We start from the raw sequence: 20,206 nt of genomic DNA on the forward strand, positions 1-20,206 counted from the left end.
ATCGATTATATAACCCTGTTATTTGAACTACTATTAGGTGAGGTTGACAATGAACTTGTTGGAGCACGATCTGTCATTTTATTCCACGGAGTATCTAGTTTTGTTGGAATCTATATTTGTGTTCCATTTTTATTGGTCTCCCAATTCCAACTTATCATTTCATCAAACATAATATTTCTGTTAATAATAATTTTGCTACTAACGGAGTTATATAATCGATATGCTTTTGATTTTATGAATATATATATATATATAAGCATGGGTTTTACTTGCGATCGCATGCGCAAAAAGGTAAGACAGCCGAAGCCCATCTCGGTGAAGAATGACGGTGCCTATCCGCCGTCAAGACCCGACCCGCCCGCTGACGTGCACGAGCACGCCTGGATTCCCGCCAACTCCTTCCCCCGCTCGTCTCTCCCGTCCTTAAATTCCCGCCACCTCTCCGCATTCCCCCATCCCTCTGTCTCGTTTCTCTCCTTTGATATCGTCGATCATAAACCCTAGCCCTAAACCCTTCGCTCTTCATCGCTAATGGCGTCTTCCCGTCGCCTTAGTGGCCGCTCTCCTCTGGTGCGGCAGCAGAGCCAAATCACCTCCTTCTTCTCTCCCGGTAAGATCTCCAAGGAAAGCCCTAGCCCTAGTCCTGATCCCTCTCCATCTCAACCGAAGGAGAAGAAGCCCCGTCTAGTAATCCCCCCTTCTCCGGCTTCCGGCGCCAAAGTTTCTCTCACTGCCGCTAAGAATGGCCACACGAAAGAGGTGGTCGGAAAAAGGATCAAGGTCTTCTGGCCCCTTGACAAGGCCTGGTACGAGGGGCGGGTCTCCTCCTTCGACGAGATGTCCGGCAAGCACCTGATCTGCTATGTTGACGGTGAGGAAGAGGCGCTTGATCTTGGCAAGGAGAAATTCGAGTGGATCGGGGAGGAGACACCAAGGAGCCTCCGTCGGCTGAGGCGGATGTCGGATACGGTGAAGATGGCTTGCAGTTCAGCGGATGTGGATAATGAGATCAGCGAGGAGGATACTGCCGACGACGAAGAATGGGGTAAGGTTGGCGGGGAAGATGCGGAGGAGGATAACTCGGATGAGGTAGAATTGGAGGACGAGGACGAGGACGAGGACGAGGAAGAGTTTGTTGCGAGTTCAGGTAGCCTGTCGAAGAACTCTACTGGGTCGAAAAGAAGGAAGAAGATGAATATTGCGAAATTGGATTGCGCTAAAAAAATCAAATTTGAGAAGAATCGAGAGAGGACTGCCTCTAAAGCCTCTTTAATCATGACAGAAAGTAATGCTGCTGCCCCTTTGAACAATGATAGAAGTAAGGGCTCAGAGGAACTCTTTTGTGGAAAATAGCCTGCCATGAAAATTGGAGTCATTGTTTTGATTAACTGAACTCTGTTGGATCTATCCATCTTTTATCTTTATTCTCTATTATCACTTAATTGCATATTAGTGTTACTACCTTTTGTAACATCCCTAATCGTACAGTTCTTTTCAAGTACCATTCAGTAGTGTGGTAAAGAAGTGATTGTGTGTACAATGTAGGGGTGCAAGTTTTGGATAGTATTGGCAGCACCGTAACTGTCGAGGCAGCTGAACGATTTGGAAAACGGGAAGCAGAAAAGTTTAGATTCTTGCAGGAGTAAGTTCTGTTTCAGAACTCTGCCCCTGGCATTCTTTAGATTTATTGTATCCTAATAGCTTATGTATTGCTAAAACTTATTAATGTTATTGTATGTGGTTGATATTTACTCTTAATATGATTAGTGGAATATTTATGTTCAATATTGATGATGAGGCCATAATTGTTTGTGTTTGACATTGATGATAAGGCCACAATTACTTGTCATTGGTGTGAGATGGGCAGATTGGCTTGGTTGACTGAGTTGTTGTATATAATCTTTGGATTGTACTAGTTGACACATTGCACAACCTAAGCTAGGTATGACTCTTTATCTTTTTAGTTTGTAATTCATTTGGAGCTTTTTTTTTTGACATGTTAATGCATTAATTCATGTCTTAAATGGTCAAATCGGTCCGTGAAGGGGTTAATCATAATCAAATCTTTAAATTTGGTTCATATAAGCAGTCGAGAATATTTTGTAGCACAATTCTTCTTACCAAACCTAGTTGACCTATTTATTAAATACACAATGCAGGATGGACTTTGATGTCCCATTTATTGTTCGTCGAGCATGGTATTCATTATTGATACATATATTGGTTAGATTCTCATTGAAATGTATTTCAACTTTAGCATCTGAACCTGATCAACATCCATTGTGACCCTTAGATCACGACACATGAACGTTATTCAACATTTTGTAGACATTTGGTTAGCCAAGGTACATCTTGATCTTGTGTGATGTTCTCCCATCATCAAACTGAGTGTGGAGAACAAGATGATGGGACATACACTATATATCTTTCATAATGTTATTGCTCATAATGGAAAATGGAAGGCATGATGCTAAGTTTTGCATGATTTAGGGGTATAATTGTGGAAACTGAGTAGCAACTGGTTTTATTATGTAGTCCAGACCAAAGTTTCAGATACTAGTTGACTGGTATGTACCAATTCAATGTTTATTTGTCTTATCATGGAAACATTTTGAATTATTATATATATTTCAATGGTGGCAAAAGATCCATATACTCGATCCTAAATAGTTGGGACTTATAATTTTGTTGTTGTTGTTGTTGTATGTTGATCTGTATTAAATTTCTTTTCTTGGTGACACTTGGTGGTATAAGTTGGAATCCTATATATGCTGGAACTGTACCAATTCAATTGATTTCCGAAACTACTGATGAGGTGACTTCTGATGAGGTGATGCAAGGATTAATGTTTTATTGGGAAGGATTGGATTATGCTCCAAAGTGTCAAATTAATTAATTTAGGTTCTTGCTATCATATCTTGCCTTCAAGGAGTCCACCATTATGAAAGTTCACTGTGACTGGTGTAGGATTGAATTATTTATAATTTGACCATTTATTCTCATTACTGTTTGAGATAGTATGAACTCCAACATCACAATTTAATCTTTTTATGAAATTATGGATAGTATAATGACTAACAATAGCATGGGGACTTTGGAGATATATTGAATGACTTGCATGTTATTCCATTGGATTAGTTATGTAACTTAAAACAGTGCGTCCATTCAAGAATACTAAGAGATTGTTATTTGGCTATTTATGAAGGTCATATGCTCTATGTTCATATTCAGGAGTCAAAGGATTGATAAAACATCTACTACAGTAGAAAAGGAAGTGACTTGTATATGAGTCAAATATGAATTGGCATAGGCAAAATTTTAAAACCATGGGCGCAATATCAATTTTGTTGAAGTACTTTGTACTTTGGTTTTGTGTGGGATGTTGCATGCTATAAACTATACCATGATACCCACTCCATTGGCTGAACCAAGCCTCTAGAGAAAGTCCATCAATTCATTTTGATACATAAGTTTGTTTGTGATTATCTAACAAGGAAGAATACAAAAAATACCTAGAGAATACATTTTGTTGTCACTGCTTATCAGAATATTGTGGGACTAAAATGATTCAATTTCACGAAACAACTTTTCACTAAGGCTATTTTATTTTGTTATCACAGAAATACTTAAACATGATGCTCTTATTTTGATGGGGTTTATTTTACAATCATATAAAAAATTGTCTGGTGTTTGTATCCATGGTAGGGAGTGGTAAGATGTCTGTCATAGAAATGAAGTACAATAACAACTCACGATTAAACTCATTCTCATTGTCTCAGTACTTGTATTTATAGTAAAACTCCCAAAAACAACACAAACAACAATAGGAAACCATGATGTTCCAAGTTCCAATTATTTGGACCTGCAAAATGAAATTATTTCTAGAACACCTGTTCTTGTCACACTCTGGTGGTTTTTGGCGAGACATTGACTTTTAAAAATCTTTTTGAAGAAGAAATCAGCATATTTATTTTTCATGTCATAGAGGGCGTAGGGATGTTCGTGGCAGGCGTCCTGGAGATAAAGCCTATGATCCAAGAACTCTTTACTTTCCTCCTGAGTTTTTGAGAACCTTGTCAGGTGGACAGGTAGTCAATTCTCTTTTCAAACATATTAAATTTCTTGTGAATTATAATTTTTCCATTTACTATCATCCTTGGTCTATAGAGGCAATGGTGGGAGTTCAAGTCAAAGCATATGGATAAGGTTTTATTCTTCAAGGTAATTTCATGTTTATGAGGTCCAATCTAATGCATTATGAAGCTTAATTTTCTTGAATTATCAGCTTATGGAAAGATTATCATTATTATTATTATTTTTGATCAGATGGGAAAGTTCTATGAATTGTTTGAGATGGATGCACATATTGGTGCAAGAGAGCTTGATCTGCAATATATGAAGGTAGTGACTTTCTATTTATGCTAACTTTGTAGTAACCTCTAGTTTCCGTTGTATTAATGTCTTTCGTTTGTAAAATCACTTTTTAGATGTTTTTGGTTGGTTGTAGTTTCACTTTCTGTTTTTCTTTGAGGTAATTTTGTCTTATGGTTGTCATCTGTAAACACATGAAATTTCCACGAGTTCATCGGCAGTTACTTTATGTTGATGTTCATACGTTAGACTAATTTAGCATGAATATTAGTAAGGATTAATATACTGGTCTGGAGGCCATTTTGATTTCCATCAGACTGATAAGATACTGGTGTATTGGATGATATATTGAACTGTATCACCTTGTATCTTTGAATAATATAATTAAATGAACGTATCACCAGTATCGGTACGTTTTGATGCCAACACTTAGTTGAACCGATAAATATTAGTTGTATATATGGTCCAACCATTATCTGAATTCTTGATTGAAACTGTTGCAAGTCTCTTCCCTTGTACTTTATTTTGATTCATATAGTGTTGTAAAGTAGTGAACTAATATCAAAGCATAAAGAAAAAGAGGGTCAGATTATTTCCTTGATGTGTTTTGTAGGATAGACATTGATTTGTGGGTGCCAACAGTCTATTTGTTTTTCTGTAGACCTCATTTAATGAAACTTAATGTTAAACCAGACAGATAGGACATATGTAGCTGTACAACTACTAGTTCATGAACTCTGCTGTGAAGAGGAAACCTGGAACATTACAATCCTAGAATGAACGTGGTGACCTCGTGCTTCTTGGTTGAGTTTCCATAAACTGATAAGGGGAGGTATCGATTCTCAAGAGGTGTGGCGATTTGGTAGTCCCTCTAACCAGCAGGAAGCCATTAGTGTTATCTTGGCCTAATGGTAATTTGTACTGGCATATGATAGTCTCCTTTCTCACATCTAAATTTCACTTATACAAGCTTAAATACCTAATGAAGAAGGCAGTTCTTTTGCTGCCAACTGGTATTTAGGTTCTGCTGGGTTTCCTCTCATCTAAAGATTATTCTTCCAGGCTTTTAGCATATATTTTTTATGAGTCACTGAAACCCATTTCTCTTCATGTGACCTAAAGCATGTGTATTGGAAAACATACACAATTTTAAGCCTCAATACTGCTATCATTAAATTTGTTATAGAAATGAGATCTAAAAGTTAATCCTTGTCCCTGAGATGTCTCACATAGTTGAGCATGTGAACAGCTATGATGATTGAGATAAGTTGCACGGGTCCTATTTGGTAAGTATGATTGAACAACTATGATTGTAGAATAATTAAAATGATTACAACAGGCCTAGGGAATTGCACACTCTTAAGTTACATAACTGGGCCGCCAGCTTAGTGAATGTGTCCTGAATGATTCAAATTAAAGAGAGAACATGCATTCATATGAGAAATCCTCTGACATCAAGATTGATCTCACCTTCTACTGACTATCAGTTATTACTCTGGCTTAGTATAGGTTGAAGTTGAGTCATGTCAGACAAGGTTCGAGTCAGCTGTCTTTAGATCGAGTAAATTATTTAACATGGATTTTTGGAATTTTGGACTTCCTTTGTTGGTATGATATCTTGAATCCAGTTCCAATTGTAAAAAGTTTATCAGTGTTGGTATATTTTGACCTCACAAGAGGTCTGCTTTCTCTCCTGCTTTTTTGCTCTAACTGATTCTTTAAATAGATGTAGTCAAGGACTCAAGTTTTTAAATATTAGTTCAGTTACCAATTTTGACAAGCTGTCGGACCAGTATGGTACTGAGATACTGTGTTATATTAATTTGTACTGCTAGGCCGTTTTGGAAATTAAATAAAAAATTAAGCGGTGCACCCAGCTGCACCATGTTGTATGGGCCAATATCTGTATTTGATCAGACTGGTACATAACGATCATTATATACCGGCTCAACCAGTATTTTCAACCATGAATGTAGTTGTCTTGTTCTTGTACTTTTGTGATCCTTGTGATTTCCATCTTGAATATTCATTTACTTTAGCTACACAATATTTGTTGTTCTAGTGATTTTAATTTAAATATTTATAAATTCTAATTTTTAATGTCCTAGTTTGAGTCAAAAGCTTGGATTATTTTGTAGTATATTCAAATTAGTGTATATTTGAATGAGAGCTATGGTATAGGTCAGCACTTATATCTTGTTTTCTACATAATCTTTTTTTTTTATCGTCTCTAGATCATTAGACAGACCAATTTATTTTTGATCAAACTGCCATAAAATTGCAGGAAGTATCACTACACACTACATGCCAATAGATGAAGCATTAAGAATTGGAACAATATCTATTTTAATGTCTAGAGCCCTTTTAACATTTGTATAAGTTAGCAACTGAGCTTGTTTTCTTGTAATGATTAGCATGTTTATTTTTTGTTATTACTACTGCCAATACATTCTTTAATGCTAATGGGAAAATAACAAGTACATTATTTTGGTACATCGCATGATCCTATTAAAATTTCATCAACACTTTCAAATTACTATAATCTGTCTACTTATTTACTCCAGCTCAATCTACTTGTTAACTGCCATGTGTATTGTTGGAGGGGTCTTGAGTTTGCTTTGATGGTGAAATCGAGGATGTTAATGCTTGTAAAATCAAGCAGTGATGATAAGTAGCAGTTTGTTCTACTATTTTCATTTTTCTTTTAACTTCAATGTTCTTCTTTTCTCGTTTCTTTTTTTTCTTATTTCCTAGTTTGTCTATAATTTGTAGTCATGAATGGCTTTGAACTTCCATCATCTTGCCTTTGTTTTAGTGGTAACTCGTTTCCTTGTTCCCTACTTTCTATCTTCTTAGGGAGAACAACCTCATTGTGGGTTTCCAGAGAAGAACTATTCAATGAATTTGGAGAGATTGACTAGAAAGGTTTCCATTTTCAGAATGTTTGATTTTTTTAATACAATTTTTAGTTATTTCCTTTATTAAGTAATATGAGGATGATAAAAATCATGACTAAACAATTTATTTGCTTTTGTCAGGGATACCGAGTTCTTGTTGTAGAACAGACAGAAACCCCTGAACAGCTTGAAATTCGCCGTAAAGAGATGGGTTCAAAAGACAAGGTGTGCTAATGCTTAACAGAACAACAATCTTTCTATGTGATAGTACATAGAACAATCAGTATATTGAATAAAGCTTTCAGTTCTTGGGATAAGCTTGGTTTCAGCATCAATGAATTTGTGTGTTCTATGTATGATTAGTCATTGTTTAACTTCTTGAATTACTAATGGTGGAATTAGTTGAAGCAATTGCAATATGAAATAAAATTAAAACAATTAATAAGATTATGAATACCATGTTTTGGTTTTTTGTAGGTTGTGAAACGTGAAATATGTGCGATGGTCACACAAGGTACACTTATGGAAGGAGAGTCACTATTGAGAAATCCTGATACTTCATATTTATTATCAATTGCTGAACATTTCCGAAGTCTTGAGGTCCCTGGTAAAGGAGGTGTTGTTTTAGGCCTGTGTGTTGTTGATGTTTCCACAAGCAAGTTCATGGTAGGACAAGTATGTCACACTGATGATCTTCGACTTACCTTTTCTCTTAAAATGCAATGCAAAATGATAACCATCTTTTTTGTTTCTCGATAAACAAACAAATTTTATATTTGTTTAGCACATTCTTAAAATACAAATTCTCTTGTTTCAGTTTGAAGATGATCTGGAGCGTCATTGGTTATGTTCAATATTGTCTGAATTGAGGCCTGTAGAAGTCATAAAACCTTCAAAGGCACTTAGTCCTGAAACTGAAAGAGTCATAAAGAACAATACAAGAAATCCATTAGTTAACAATTTATTGCCTTTTGATGAATTTTGGGATGCTGAAAGAACCATTAATGAGATCAGAAAGTATTATAGCTTATCAGAGCATTATCTGGCAGCACAAAATGGTTGCACTTCTGCTGATAATGCAGGAAATTGTCCAGTAGACCTGCCAGATGTCTTAACTGAGCTAGTGAATGCTGGCATTGATGGATCATATGCTCTTTCTGCTCTTGGAGGCTGTCTTTTTTATTTAAGGCAGGCTTTTCTGGATGAAAAATTGATTAAGTGTGCTAAATTTGAGCGACTTCCATGCTCGGGTTTTTTTAACAACCTTCAAAAGCCATATATGATTCTTGATGCTGCAGCACTTGAGAACCTTGAGATATTGGAGAATAACAGAAGTGGAGGCCTCTCAGGGTACTTCTTACAATCTTTTGCTGTTCTAAGCTTCTATATAATCTTATTGTAATATTAGTTTTTTTTTAAATGTAGAACACTTTTTGCACAACTGGATCATTGTGTTACAGCATTTGGAAAAAGGTTGCTCAAAGGATGGCTTGCAAGACCACTTTATGATATAAGGTCAATTGTGGAACGTCAGGATGCTGTAGCTTGCTTCAAGGTGGGTTTTGCATCTTCCAAACTGACTAGTTTTACACATTATATGGATTTCCTTTTTCTGGTAATGCTTCTACAGTTCTATTATTGCAGTTGATACTACTAGAGCTCCCACTCCCATGTTCTTCAAAAGTTCTCCACCTAAAATATTAGCAAAATTTCTTTTAACAGGGTGTCCTTTGGTAAGCATTGGGTTTGGAGGTTTTGAGAACTGAATTTCGAATTGGAATGAGCAACTTTGTTACCAGGTGTTTGATAGGAGGATATCAAATTACAGTTCTGAGTTTCTGTTATTGGAAAAATTGAATCTCCTTTTGGACCATTTGATACCTTGACGACATGGTTGACATTCAGTTTTTCCAGTTGCTCGTGACTTTCAACCAACAACCTGTACAATGGCAAAGAATACACTTTCTATGTATTTAAGTGATACTAAATTGGTTAAGTACATCTCTCTAAATTATTCATCTGATTCTAAATCTTTCTAACCAAGCACATGAAGAGAATGGGCTATTGCATTTCTGGTTTCATGTATGAACTAAATCCACCCATAGTTTTATTTTACATGACATCTTTCTTTCAGTTATTATATGATGCTGCTTCTTTGAACTTCGAAGGAATAGGTTGTATCATTAGCTCATCCTACTCTATCTAAAGATGGCTCATTATTCTTTGATTCATTGTCTTATGATCTTATCATTATTCAGTAAATATGAAAACAAATATTTGTAATGGTTCTTTGAACCCTAATTTTTTTGTTTGTATTGTGAATAAGAATATTTAGAACTTCATTTTGGTGTCCAGAAGTACTTCTGCAGTTAGTTTACATTGAAAATCTTCATGACTGAACCAGTTTTATCATATACAATTGTTTACTAATTCTTTCCTTCTTGCCAAAGTTTATTTTAACCAGTATCAACAAGTATTTCATTTTGAGATATCGATGGGAAGCTTGAAATAGGCTTTCTGTTGCTTGAAGTTCATAGTTTGTGTAAATCAAAAGTTATGAACCATTTCAAAAAGAATTTTTTTGTGAATATTAGTAGCATGAGATTTATAGTTAACTTATTATACCCAGTGCTCATATAAATGCCCAGATTTCAAAAAGATTCATTTAGCAGTAATATATTGCTAATATTCTTCCACTGACTAGATTGCAGACAGGTGCAGTACAGTATATGGACCTGTAATGACAGAAAAATAAAAAAATAGAAATAAGCAGATATACTTGTTAGTTTTCTTCTTTTTCTTGCTGGAGTTCATTGTTGGTGCTGGAGAGGAGTCTTGAACCCAAGGAAGCTTCTTCCTTATCTTCGACGACTCCAACTTTTTCTACACTCCTTTGGTTGTTGTGGTCTCATCGAATTACATAAAAAATCAGTGGAGAAAAGGATTGCATCCAAAGAAATGAATTGGCGTTTCTTGAAGTGGCCTTAGTTGTTCTATGCAGTTAGTGATGCAATGACTTTGTAGCTGGTCTACATCTTATCGTTTTTGAGCAGATATTGACGGAAATTCATGGTAGATAGCCAATATTATCTGGTACATCCAATTATTACTCCATCTACTATTTCCTGCTTGTACTGGTAAATAGTGGTTGATTATCTTTTATGTTCAGTGCCAACTGGTATTTTAATCCTTGATCCATACCAATTAGTTAGAATTAAATTTAGGGCTTTACATTATACTCTTCCATGATAAACTTGGAAAAAATGATTGTATAAGTAGCCATATCTATGCATAGTAAACCCATGACATGAATGAAGAAGACATAGCCAAAGAAAATAAGCCAGGGAGCTGACAGAATATTATATAGGTTGAACATGTTCTCTGAGATCCACATGTTCGTGGTCATTAGATCTAGCAAAATGAAGGTGAGGGGATCTAATTGACCAACTGGTCTTGAAACTGGATTATCATTTGAGAACAATATGTTCTGTTGATTTTCAGTAATATACAATCTATTGAATTTTCTGATTCACTTTCCACAGTATTTCATATATTTAAGTTAAGTGCTGCCGCAATAAGTAATTTTTTTTTTATCAAAGTTCTTACAACTTTGTGACTAAGATTGTTTTCGCATCAGGGTGCTGGTCTTACATCTGCTCTTGAATTCAGAAAGGAATTATCAAAGCTTCAAGATATGGAACGTTTGCTTTCACGACTATTTGTTAGCTGGTAAATTCTATTCCCTAAATATGTGAATGATGAGTCTGTTCATCTTGTAAGCTCATTTGATCTTCTTACAATTATTAGATATTTTAAAGGTATGTGTATTACGTTAATGATGCAATTTTGTAGCTGATCCTATATTGTTTGTGTTCTTTGTATGTTCTTGTTTCATTTTCTTCATTTTTTCCTGAGTTGCAAATTGCAATAATAGAGAACCAAGGTCTTAACTCTTGGAAGTTATTGCCCAATATAGGGCAGCACTTCTCATGTTCGATAACTGTAGGAACTTGAATGGTTGGTCTCGGGGTTTTAACAGGTTCATGGATGTATCAGAAAGCTTTGAACCCTTCTGCATATGAATAAAAAAGTTTCACATTTGTCGGCGACGTGTCAAGCAAGACTCCGATCCTTTACTGAAGTGGATGGGTCTATATCAGAAGTCTCATGTATAGATTTGATCGTGTATGCTGGATACTATTTAAACATGTTCTTATTTTTTGAGGGTTATGGATTTATCATTCTCTCATGTGGACACATGGAGGAATGGTAAAGTTTGCCACATCTTTTTGGATCAGGAAAGTTGCTGGAGGAAAGGATACGGAGGTTAGGTGAGATGTCTTTTATTTTTTTTTATTTTTGCTTTTCTAGTCCAAATCACAATAGTGATGCTGACAATTGGCATGGTACAATGTACCAGAACAAATTTTAGTGGTTGGCCAATGAGTTAAGCTGCCCTGAATTAAATATTTGGTGGGATTTAGAAGACACGAACCAAATGTAAGGTGTCAGATTTGGCAAGGATTATGAAGCCTTTATCAGCCCTTGTGTAGTACAGACTGCAGTCTTTATTTTAATTAGACATCAACTACTAATGGTTTCACATTGTCTTCTTTTGTATGCATTTATGATAAAATTTAATTCAGGTTCATCCTTCCAAGTAATTTCAACTTGTGTTTTCTTTATAATAAGTTTGTTAGATTAGTTGCTCTCTCAATGGTCATGGTGATTTTCCGGTAGTGTCACTATATCAATAGAGATCTGGCTGGGAGATCAAAACTTAACACAAAGGTCAAAGGTAACTATGAGAAAACGTTACATATTCAGAGATGAATTTATTAAGTTTTGTTCCACGAATGATTCTTAAAGGAGAAAATTTTCTCCAGAGCTTCCTATATAGTTTACTGGTCTATGTTTCTTTTTTTCCCTGCTTCATTGATGGAACTCATCCAATTCATGCTTGACTCTTCAAATTGTTCAAAATTTCAAATCTGTAGCAAACTCGAGAATGAATTGCAACCTGATCTGAATCAGGTAATTAAACTTTCGAAATATATTGGGCACAATGCATACAAAGTGATTAGTAGATTAATCCTTTAGCTTGAAATCTTTCCCAAGTGACAATAGTCATATATCCGAGTCAATTTGTAATTATTCTTTAATGTATTCATGGTGCAGTATTGTTGACTATATATGGTTTTGAATCAAGATAGATGAGATATATAAGTTGCTAAGCTAGTCTTTTCTATTAAGCTAGTTGCTTATGCACTGGAATCCTGAAAACAATAGTACCAATATTTTACTTGCATAAACAAACACATCACATCCAAAGTTTATAACAAACAAACATAAAACAACAGAATTCATGAAAAGCTTTTCTGTATAAAGATAACTATATCTCCTGGTTGTTTATTCCTGTATCCTATATTGCTGTCAGAAAATATATTACAAAAATTTTCTTAGATTGACACAAAGTGAAAATAGAAAGCTATTAAAGAGTGAAATCAATCCAAATGAGTTCTGCAAAGGGCAGATGTTGGACTTCTGTAGGTTGTTTAGATTGTTTGGAACGTCACCATTGTGTTAATATTAGTGGTGAGGTGAGATTCTATCCTAGGACTTCGGCCTCACTAACAAGAATCAAGTTCTTTTTCTAGCAGAAAATAAGCTTTACCAGCAGAAGCTAAAGATGGCACAAAATATCACCGTTCGCATCAGAACGAACCAAAAAATCCAGCTGTGCTGGAGGGTCCTGAACCCACAAAAGGGAACACTTGTTTGCCCTTGCAAACTTAACTAACTAGCTCACAACCTGATTTCCTTCACGAAAAACATGAGAAACTTGAAAACCTAAGAATTTCTTGGACATGTATACAATGAGCTTCTGATAAGATTAAGTATCCTCTGGGGGAGGTTTGTTCCTTGCACAGCAGATCAACAAAAATGGCAGAAACAGTCTCCACATGAAGTCATGATTCCCCTTCTACATGACATAAATGATCCCTTGATTGCTGCTGCTTCACAGTACAAGCTATCACGATCCTCAAGGAACCTGCATCCAAGCAAAATAGCACAAGCAGTATCATGACCCTATAAGAATCAAATATCTTTACCACCACTGTTTGTACCTCAATTGGTTTGACTGTATTGATTGTCTTTTTTTTGTTATTTCATAGCAAGTAACTCCAAAGTGAAGAGTGGTACAACAACCATTAGTACATGAGCCCATGATGGAGTCTTAAGTGTTGGATATTAGGAGCAGAGATGCATGCATAAACTTAAATGATGCATGGTGGGGTCGAAGGGCTTCCTTGACTTGGTCGGCACATCGGTATAGACTGGTAAGGCGAGCCATGCTTATGACAAACAACTTTCAAGTTTTCTAATACCTTATACCTTTTCTCGGGGTAGTTAATGAGGAGAGCATCTGAACCTTATTTATAATAAATCAAAATAAATCACTTGTTATTCAATACCTTTACCATCATCTAGTCTCTTGTGCTTTCTTGTGTTTGAACAGTTGATGCCAGATTTGTTTCCAGCAAGGATTCAACACGTTCAGTTGAACGAAAATCCTCTCTTCTGGCATAGTCAATAATGACACTTTTCCTATGAAATCCTAATCAGTTAATGTGGAAAAGGAAACCATATTTTATGGGTTTATGTTGCCTTTTTCTAGGCAGGACTGACAATTTTCCTCTATATGGAAATACTTAATTGCATTCCATATTGAACCTACACCTATTGTCTTTCCATGCTTCTAAAGCCTTTATACCTAGGATTGGTCAAACATACACAGATTTTGTAATTTTGTATGAAATATTTAAATTTTTATTTAAGAATGCTGTGATTTGATATTTATCAGTTGTAACTGAGGAAATTGTAATTTCTTCTTGGAGATGATTATTCAGGTGAATAGTGTCACGTAGGTGTATTATGTGCTAGATGCTTAATTCTGCTTTTGATGCACTACAGTGAAGCTCATGGAAGAAATGCCAATAGAGTCATTCTTTATGAGGATGCAGCAAAGAAGCGGCTTCAAGAATTTATTGCATCTCTTCATGGTTGTGAAGCAATGATCCAAGCATGCTCTTCCCTGGATACTGTACTGACTAGTACAAAGTCTACTTTACTCCATTATTTATTGACACCAGGTCTGATTTGTAATTCCTGAAATTCAGCATGTTGATCTTGTTTTTCCAATTTTCTTTCGCTTTGCAGTGAAGTTGTTTGTGTACATTTTAGAGCATTAAATGTCAATGCAGGTAAAGGCTTACCTGACATGTGTTCAGTCATAGAGCATTTCAAGGACGCTTTTGATTGGTCAGAAGCTGATCGCACTGGGCGTATTATACCTCATGAAGGAGGTGATGTTGATTACGATGCTGCATGTAAGAAACTGAAGGACATTGAGTCTAATCTGATGAGGTACCTGAAGGAACAGCGTAAAGTACTTGGAAATTCAGAGGTTTGTTGTTTTTTTATTACTTGGATTGGAGGTTGATCTTATATAGATCTGTAGCAGATCTCCAGTATCTTATTTAAACGATGAGGCTTAATATATTTCTAGGTAAATTATGTTGCTGTTGGGAAGGATTTGTATCTGCTTGAGGTGCCAGAGAGTCTAAGGGGAGCTGTTCCAGCTGAATACGAATTGCAATCTTCTAAAAAGGCACATGATTTTCTGAATACTTGTTAGTGGGTCTAAATTAATTTTATATTCTGTGGTGTGTCGGTTAATCTTAGGTTTGTATTCTCCATGTATAGGGCTACTTCCGGTATTGGACACCTAAAATCAAAGATTTCCTGTCAGAACTCTCTCAAGCTGAGGCCGAGAAAGAATCTAAACTGAAAGGCATTCTCCAGAGGCTGATAGGACAATTTAGTGAGCATCATAGCAAATGGAGGCAGTTGGTATCTGTAATTGCAGGTGCTTTCTTATATATACTTTAAATAAATAACCAACATCTTCTGATCTCAGCTACACCAAGTGACACATCTTGTTGTTTACAACTCACTCTGCTTCTAGGCATACTGCACTCACTGCCAGAAATTTTACTGATTTACATATATACAGCTATGCTAAACTGGAAAATTTGTTAACATTATGTATTGATCTTTGCATTTGAAGACTGTAATATAGGCAATTCTAATGCTGTAACATATATTTACAAGATTTGTGTTTGTTGGGCACAAGCTCTAGTAATAAACTCGGTCATATAAATAAAATGGTTGTATGCTGATTATAGTTGGACGAGCCAATTTTTCAACATATATTTATTTATTTTGGCAAACCAATATGTACTTGCTTCATGCATAGTGTTTTCTCATAATGTGGTAATTTTACCTTTTCTTTAGACATTTAATATTTTATGAAACAATGTTAAGGCATAAGCTTTTTATGGAGTACGGTTCAATCTCCAGATACAAAAGATTAAAAACATCTGTGTATTTATTTTTTCATTTAGAGAAAGCATACTGATGTAAGGCTAGTTCCTTCGGTACCAAATTTAATATAGAACAAGATCCATTGAAGGCTCTTACGAGTAAAGAAATAGTCTTTTATAGACTTTATAGTTGTGGAATAAAGAAAAGTAAATATTAATGGAGATTAAAATAAAAATAAAAAGATAAATACCAAACTCACTCTAATTTAAAAATTAACTCCTAAATATAGATGCCTCACGTCTATTTACATTATGTTCATATGCCACTCAGATGTACGTGATGTTAGAAAAACAACCTGTTTATTTATTTGTTGATTGATGTCTTTGTTTTAAATCCTTTACCATTTTCTTATTGGATTTGGAGAATGATCTTTATTTTAATGGTATTTTTGATTAATAGGTTATCTTTGTAGAATGGTGAAATTTTCTTATAGAGATGAAATCCTCAATCAAGATTTGTATTAAAAATTAAATTTTGGTTTCTTTCACTTTTTTATTTTCTTTCTTTTTCTTCTCGATTCAATTTGGGCCACTAAATTTGAAGCATCGAAGATGCTATATGGAAACATATGACATTTGTGAAATGCTCTATAAACTAATAAGATTTATTCAAATGAGAAATAAATTTCAATGATTTTGCTTCACAAGTAGTTATTTTATGTAGATTATCATAATCGGTCATGTATCATGTATATATTGCAGCTCCATGATATTTACAACTGGTTTATATTGATTGTAGAATTGACTTCTGAGTCACTCCGTGGTGTTAGAATGATATTTAATGTCATACCAAATAGCAGAAAATAAATTTGGTTTAATTTTTTAGACTTTGTTAACTTCAGGGGCTGTTTTCATAGGTAGTCAATTGGTATGAACATACGAGATGAGCGAAAAGGCTAAGCATAGTTTTCTTTAAGTTGTACAATAGCTATTTTGTGGGGTTTAAAGTGAAAAAGCACCTGCATAAGTGGTGAGTTGGAACTACTGGATGACATATATTTGTAATGATGACAAGCAAGAATTGTTATATTGTGTAGCTGTTTCACACTGGTCCTTGGATAGACTGTCATGTACACAATGAAGCCTAAATTAACTATGGATGTAATGTAACTACAGTACGAATGAAGCCATAAGTCTCAACTAGTTGAGGTCAGTAACATGGTTCATTTTATGTCATTTAGCATTGCACATGAATGGCATCATGTGTTTGCACAGGGGCCATTATCTCCTATACTGCTTCTTATGGTCTTATACCCACTAATACCCCTATGAAGCTTCGATGTGGACACGACAAACACAATAAGGTGTAGACATGGCAATACGACGAGTCTCTCAAAGGGACACAAAACAGAGTGACAGGAATCAGAAGAATATATATTTTTTAAAATTTGAATACATATTTTGTTTGAACATATTGGCAAAATATGATCGGAAAATCATAAATACAGAAATACAAATAGATAAGCCCTCATGAGATGTGATGATTGAATATTTATATTTAAAAGTGCAATAGGTGATAACCTTGAAGTCAGTCATCTCGAAGTAGGTCGTATGGATCAGTTCCTTGCTTGATGGTTATATTTGTTGTATGAGTATTTTAATTAACCTACATGTTTTCTCGGATTTTTCTCTTTTATTAGGTTCCTTTTCTACTGCTCTTCTTTTAACTTTTAACTTGTTCTTCCTGTGTGCACGCACTAGATTGAAGCTTTTTTTTTCCTGATATGCAGTAAAAATATAGGAATACAATCCTGTAGATAAAAACCAAAGCAATCCAAAACATGTAATTAGACACAAAAAGTGGTAATTTAAGTGTCTTGGCCAACTTTGATCTTTTTGTTACCTATTATGATCTTGAAACTTTGGGATTAATTGGTTGAGGAATTAAGTTTGTATTACAATGTATTTGTTAGAGCAAGTGAGCCAGTAACTATTATGATTTTATTAGCATTTTTCTATATGAGCTAAAGTGTTGTCTATAAATTCTGTTCATACTTGATACAGAGCTAGATGTTTTGATTAGTCTGGCGATTGCAAGTGACTATTATGAGGGACCAACATGCCGACCAGTTATCAAAGAAGTATGTCATGAAAATGAACCTTATTTATCTGCTAGAGGTCTTGGACATCCAATGCTTCGAAGTGATGCCTTAGGCAAGGGTTCTTTTGTTCCCAATGATGTAAGAATTGGTGGGGTTGGACAGCCTAGATTTATCCTTCTGACAGGTCCAAATATGGGTGGTAAATCAACTCTACTTCGCCAAGTTTGTTTAGCTGTAGTTTTGTCACAGGTAGGATTCTTCACATAGTCTATCTATTGTTTCTCCATTTACCTTCTGATCATGCCCAGTTATTCCCCACAGCTTGGAGCAGATGTTCCTGCAGAATGTTTTGAGCTCTCCCCTGTAGACCGCATCTTTGTTCGTATGGGTGCTAGGGATAATATTATGGCTGGGCAAAGTACATTCTTAATGGAGCTTTCGGAGACCGCTGGTGTGCTGGTGAGATTTTCTGACAGTGTATTGAAAACGTGGGACATTATCCTTGATAGTTTATGGTTAAAAATTTGGACTTTCTTTTTGGCATACATTTTAATTATGGCTGCTGGACTAAACCACTGTAATATCTTTAATACAGTCTTCTGCCACTCAAAATTCTCTGGTGGCACTAGATGAGCTCGGGAGGGGCACAGCAACTTCTGATGGGCAAGCTATTGCGTGAGTGCTGCTCTTGTATAAATTTCTTCTCCCAATTGCTATTAGGGTGTCACTAGTGAGCTGGCACATCCTGGCCAACTGTTAGCACGGGATGTGGCACTTGTCAGGGCACTAGCTACGTGCTGCAATCAAAATGTTGGCAGAGGCTTGGCACATCACGATTGTCTGCTGGTATCCCAACAACACTGCAAAATATCAGGCACTTGAATGTGCTGTCATCACATGCAATCCATGCTAGAAACTGACTTGCAGTCTTGATTTTTTCCTTGTAGTGGATTAATTTTTATCTGCTTAAATTAGCTTTGAATGACATTTTCTTTGGTTCTCATTGAATGGCAGGGCATCCGTCTTTGAATATCTTGTACATAGAGTACAATGTCGTGGTTTGTTTTCTACTCATTATCACCGATTAATACTAGAATATGAGAAGAATACCAAGGTAGACCTCTAACCTCTTTATTTATTATCGACAAGTTTTGAGTATTTCTTTTACTTGCAATAGGTTTCAATTTGTCACATGGCTTGCCAAGTTGGGAAAGGAGTTGGAGGTGTGGAAGAAGTCACCTTCCTTTACCGATTAGCACCTGGTTCATGTCCTAAAAGCTATGGTGTTAATGTTGCTCGTTTGGCAGGTGGGGTTTCTTCTTAATCCTTTTTCATCTCCCTTTAATATAAATTAGCTTTAAGCACAACTCTGCAGCTAAATAGTGCACATAGAAGGATCCTCTAAATGTTTGGTTTCAAAAGACATTTTGAATCATTAGTTTGTCAATCGATTTAGCTTTTTGCTGATCCTGTTTGCCAAATCAGGATTACCTTCTTCTGTGCTTCAAAAGGCCGCCAGGAAGTCAAATGATTTTGAGATTAGTAATGGGAAGCACCAGCCTGTAGCTGAGGTTAAGATTTCAGATACGGAAACTGATGAGGGAAGAACTCTTATAAAAAAATTGCTCTCTATTTCAGAGACCTGGAATCTTGGTGAAGATTCTCGGGTGGTAACTTTGAGCTTACTCGGTGATATCCAACAGAGAGCAAGGTGGCTAGTGCTGGGCAAATAAAGATCATTGGTTTTTTCCATTTGACAAAGTTTTCTAAAATCATCTGTGATATTCCTTTTGAGTCTAATTCGGGGCCTCATTTTGGGCGTCTAGAGGTCCTTGGAGCCCAGATTATACATCACAAGATTGATATGGGATTGATGACAACTGCAAGCCCCGTGTACTCATCACTGGTTTTGTGGAAAATTACTCGACTGTAATGTAAAGAAATAGATGATTGTATATAAGGGCAAAGACATGTTTATGCTGGGAAAGTTGGCAGCTGTTTGCTGCTTTGTAATTGAATTCACTAGTCTATTGAACAGGCCAACCTGGTAGTAGCAACGCTAAAGTGGGGACTTATTCTGTGGACGTTTATTTGGTCAGCGTATTGAATTCTGGAGATAGGTGCCCAAAATTAATCATGATGAAAAGAGGATAAGACGAAGGAAATATAATCAAAAGTTTTATTTTCTCATTTACGAGGAAAAAGATAATCTCAAATTTCTTGTGTTTTTTAATAAAAGTTCATCTTTAATATAGAGAACGAGAGGATTTCTCTTGATAATTCGTGTTTATATTCACATAGATTACTAACTTAAGCGTTAGAAGGATAGGGTCGAGAAATTCTTTTTGACTTGGGTCTTCGTGTAGGTGGCATTTTTGGAGCATAACATTTCTACATTGAAAAGAAGGCCCAGCTTAAGACACTAACATTAGACCTTCGAGATTTTATT

The 20,206-nt window shown here is 35.6% G+C and overlaps 1 protein-coding gene across 1 annotated transcript; it reads left to right on the plus strand.

Moving 5' to 3' along the window:
• The first annotated feature begins 284 nt into the window (after nucleotides 1–284).
• Nucleotides 285–19,821, plus strand: LOC135612971 (DNA mismatch repair protein MSH6-like). Its single transcript, XM_065109829.1, has 21 exons — nucleotides 285–1,318; nucleotides 1,546–1,642; nucleotides 3,986–4,088; nucleotides 4,168–4,221; nucleotides 4,327–4,401; nucleotides 7,228–7,296; nucleotides 7,410–7,493; nucleotides 7,746–7,943; nucleotides 8,086–8,618; nucleotides 8,694–8,823; nucleotides 10,906–10,997; nucleotides 14,244–14,422; nucleotides 14,534–14,736; nucleotides 14,839–14,940; nucleotides 15,036–15,198; nucleotides 17,720–18,006; nucleotides 18,079–18,216; nucleotides 18,353–18,432; nucleotides 18,772–18,871; nucleotides 18,935–19,064; nucleotides 19,243–19,821. Exons 1-21 carry the CDS (start codon nucleotides 532–534, stop codon nucleotides 19,488–19,490), a joined length of 3,852 nt encoding a protein of 1,283 aa, XP_064965901.1. The 5' UTR covers nucleotides 285–531; the 3' UTR covers nucleotides 19,491–19,821.
• The last annotated feature ends 385 nt before the right edge of the window (nucleotides 19,822–20,206 follow it).

Source organism: Musa acuminata, chromosome BXJ2-5, assembly GCF_036884655.1.
Source record: "Musa acuminata AAA Group cultivar baxijiao chromosome BXJ2-5, Cavendish_Baxijiao_AAA, whole genome shotgun sequence".
NCBI classification, from domain to species: Eukaryota; Viridiplantae; Streptophyta; class Magnoliopsida; order Zingiberales; family Musaceae; genus Musa; species Musa acuminata.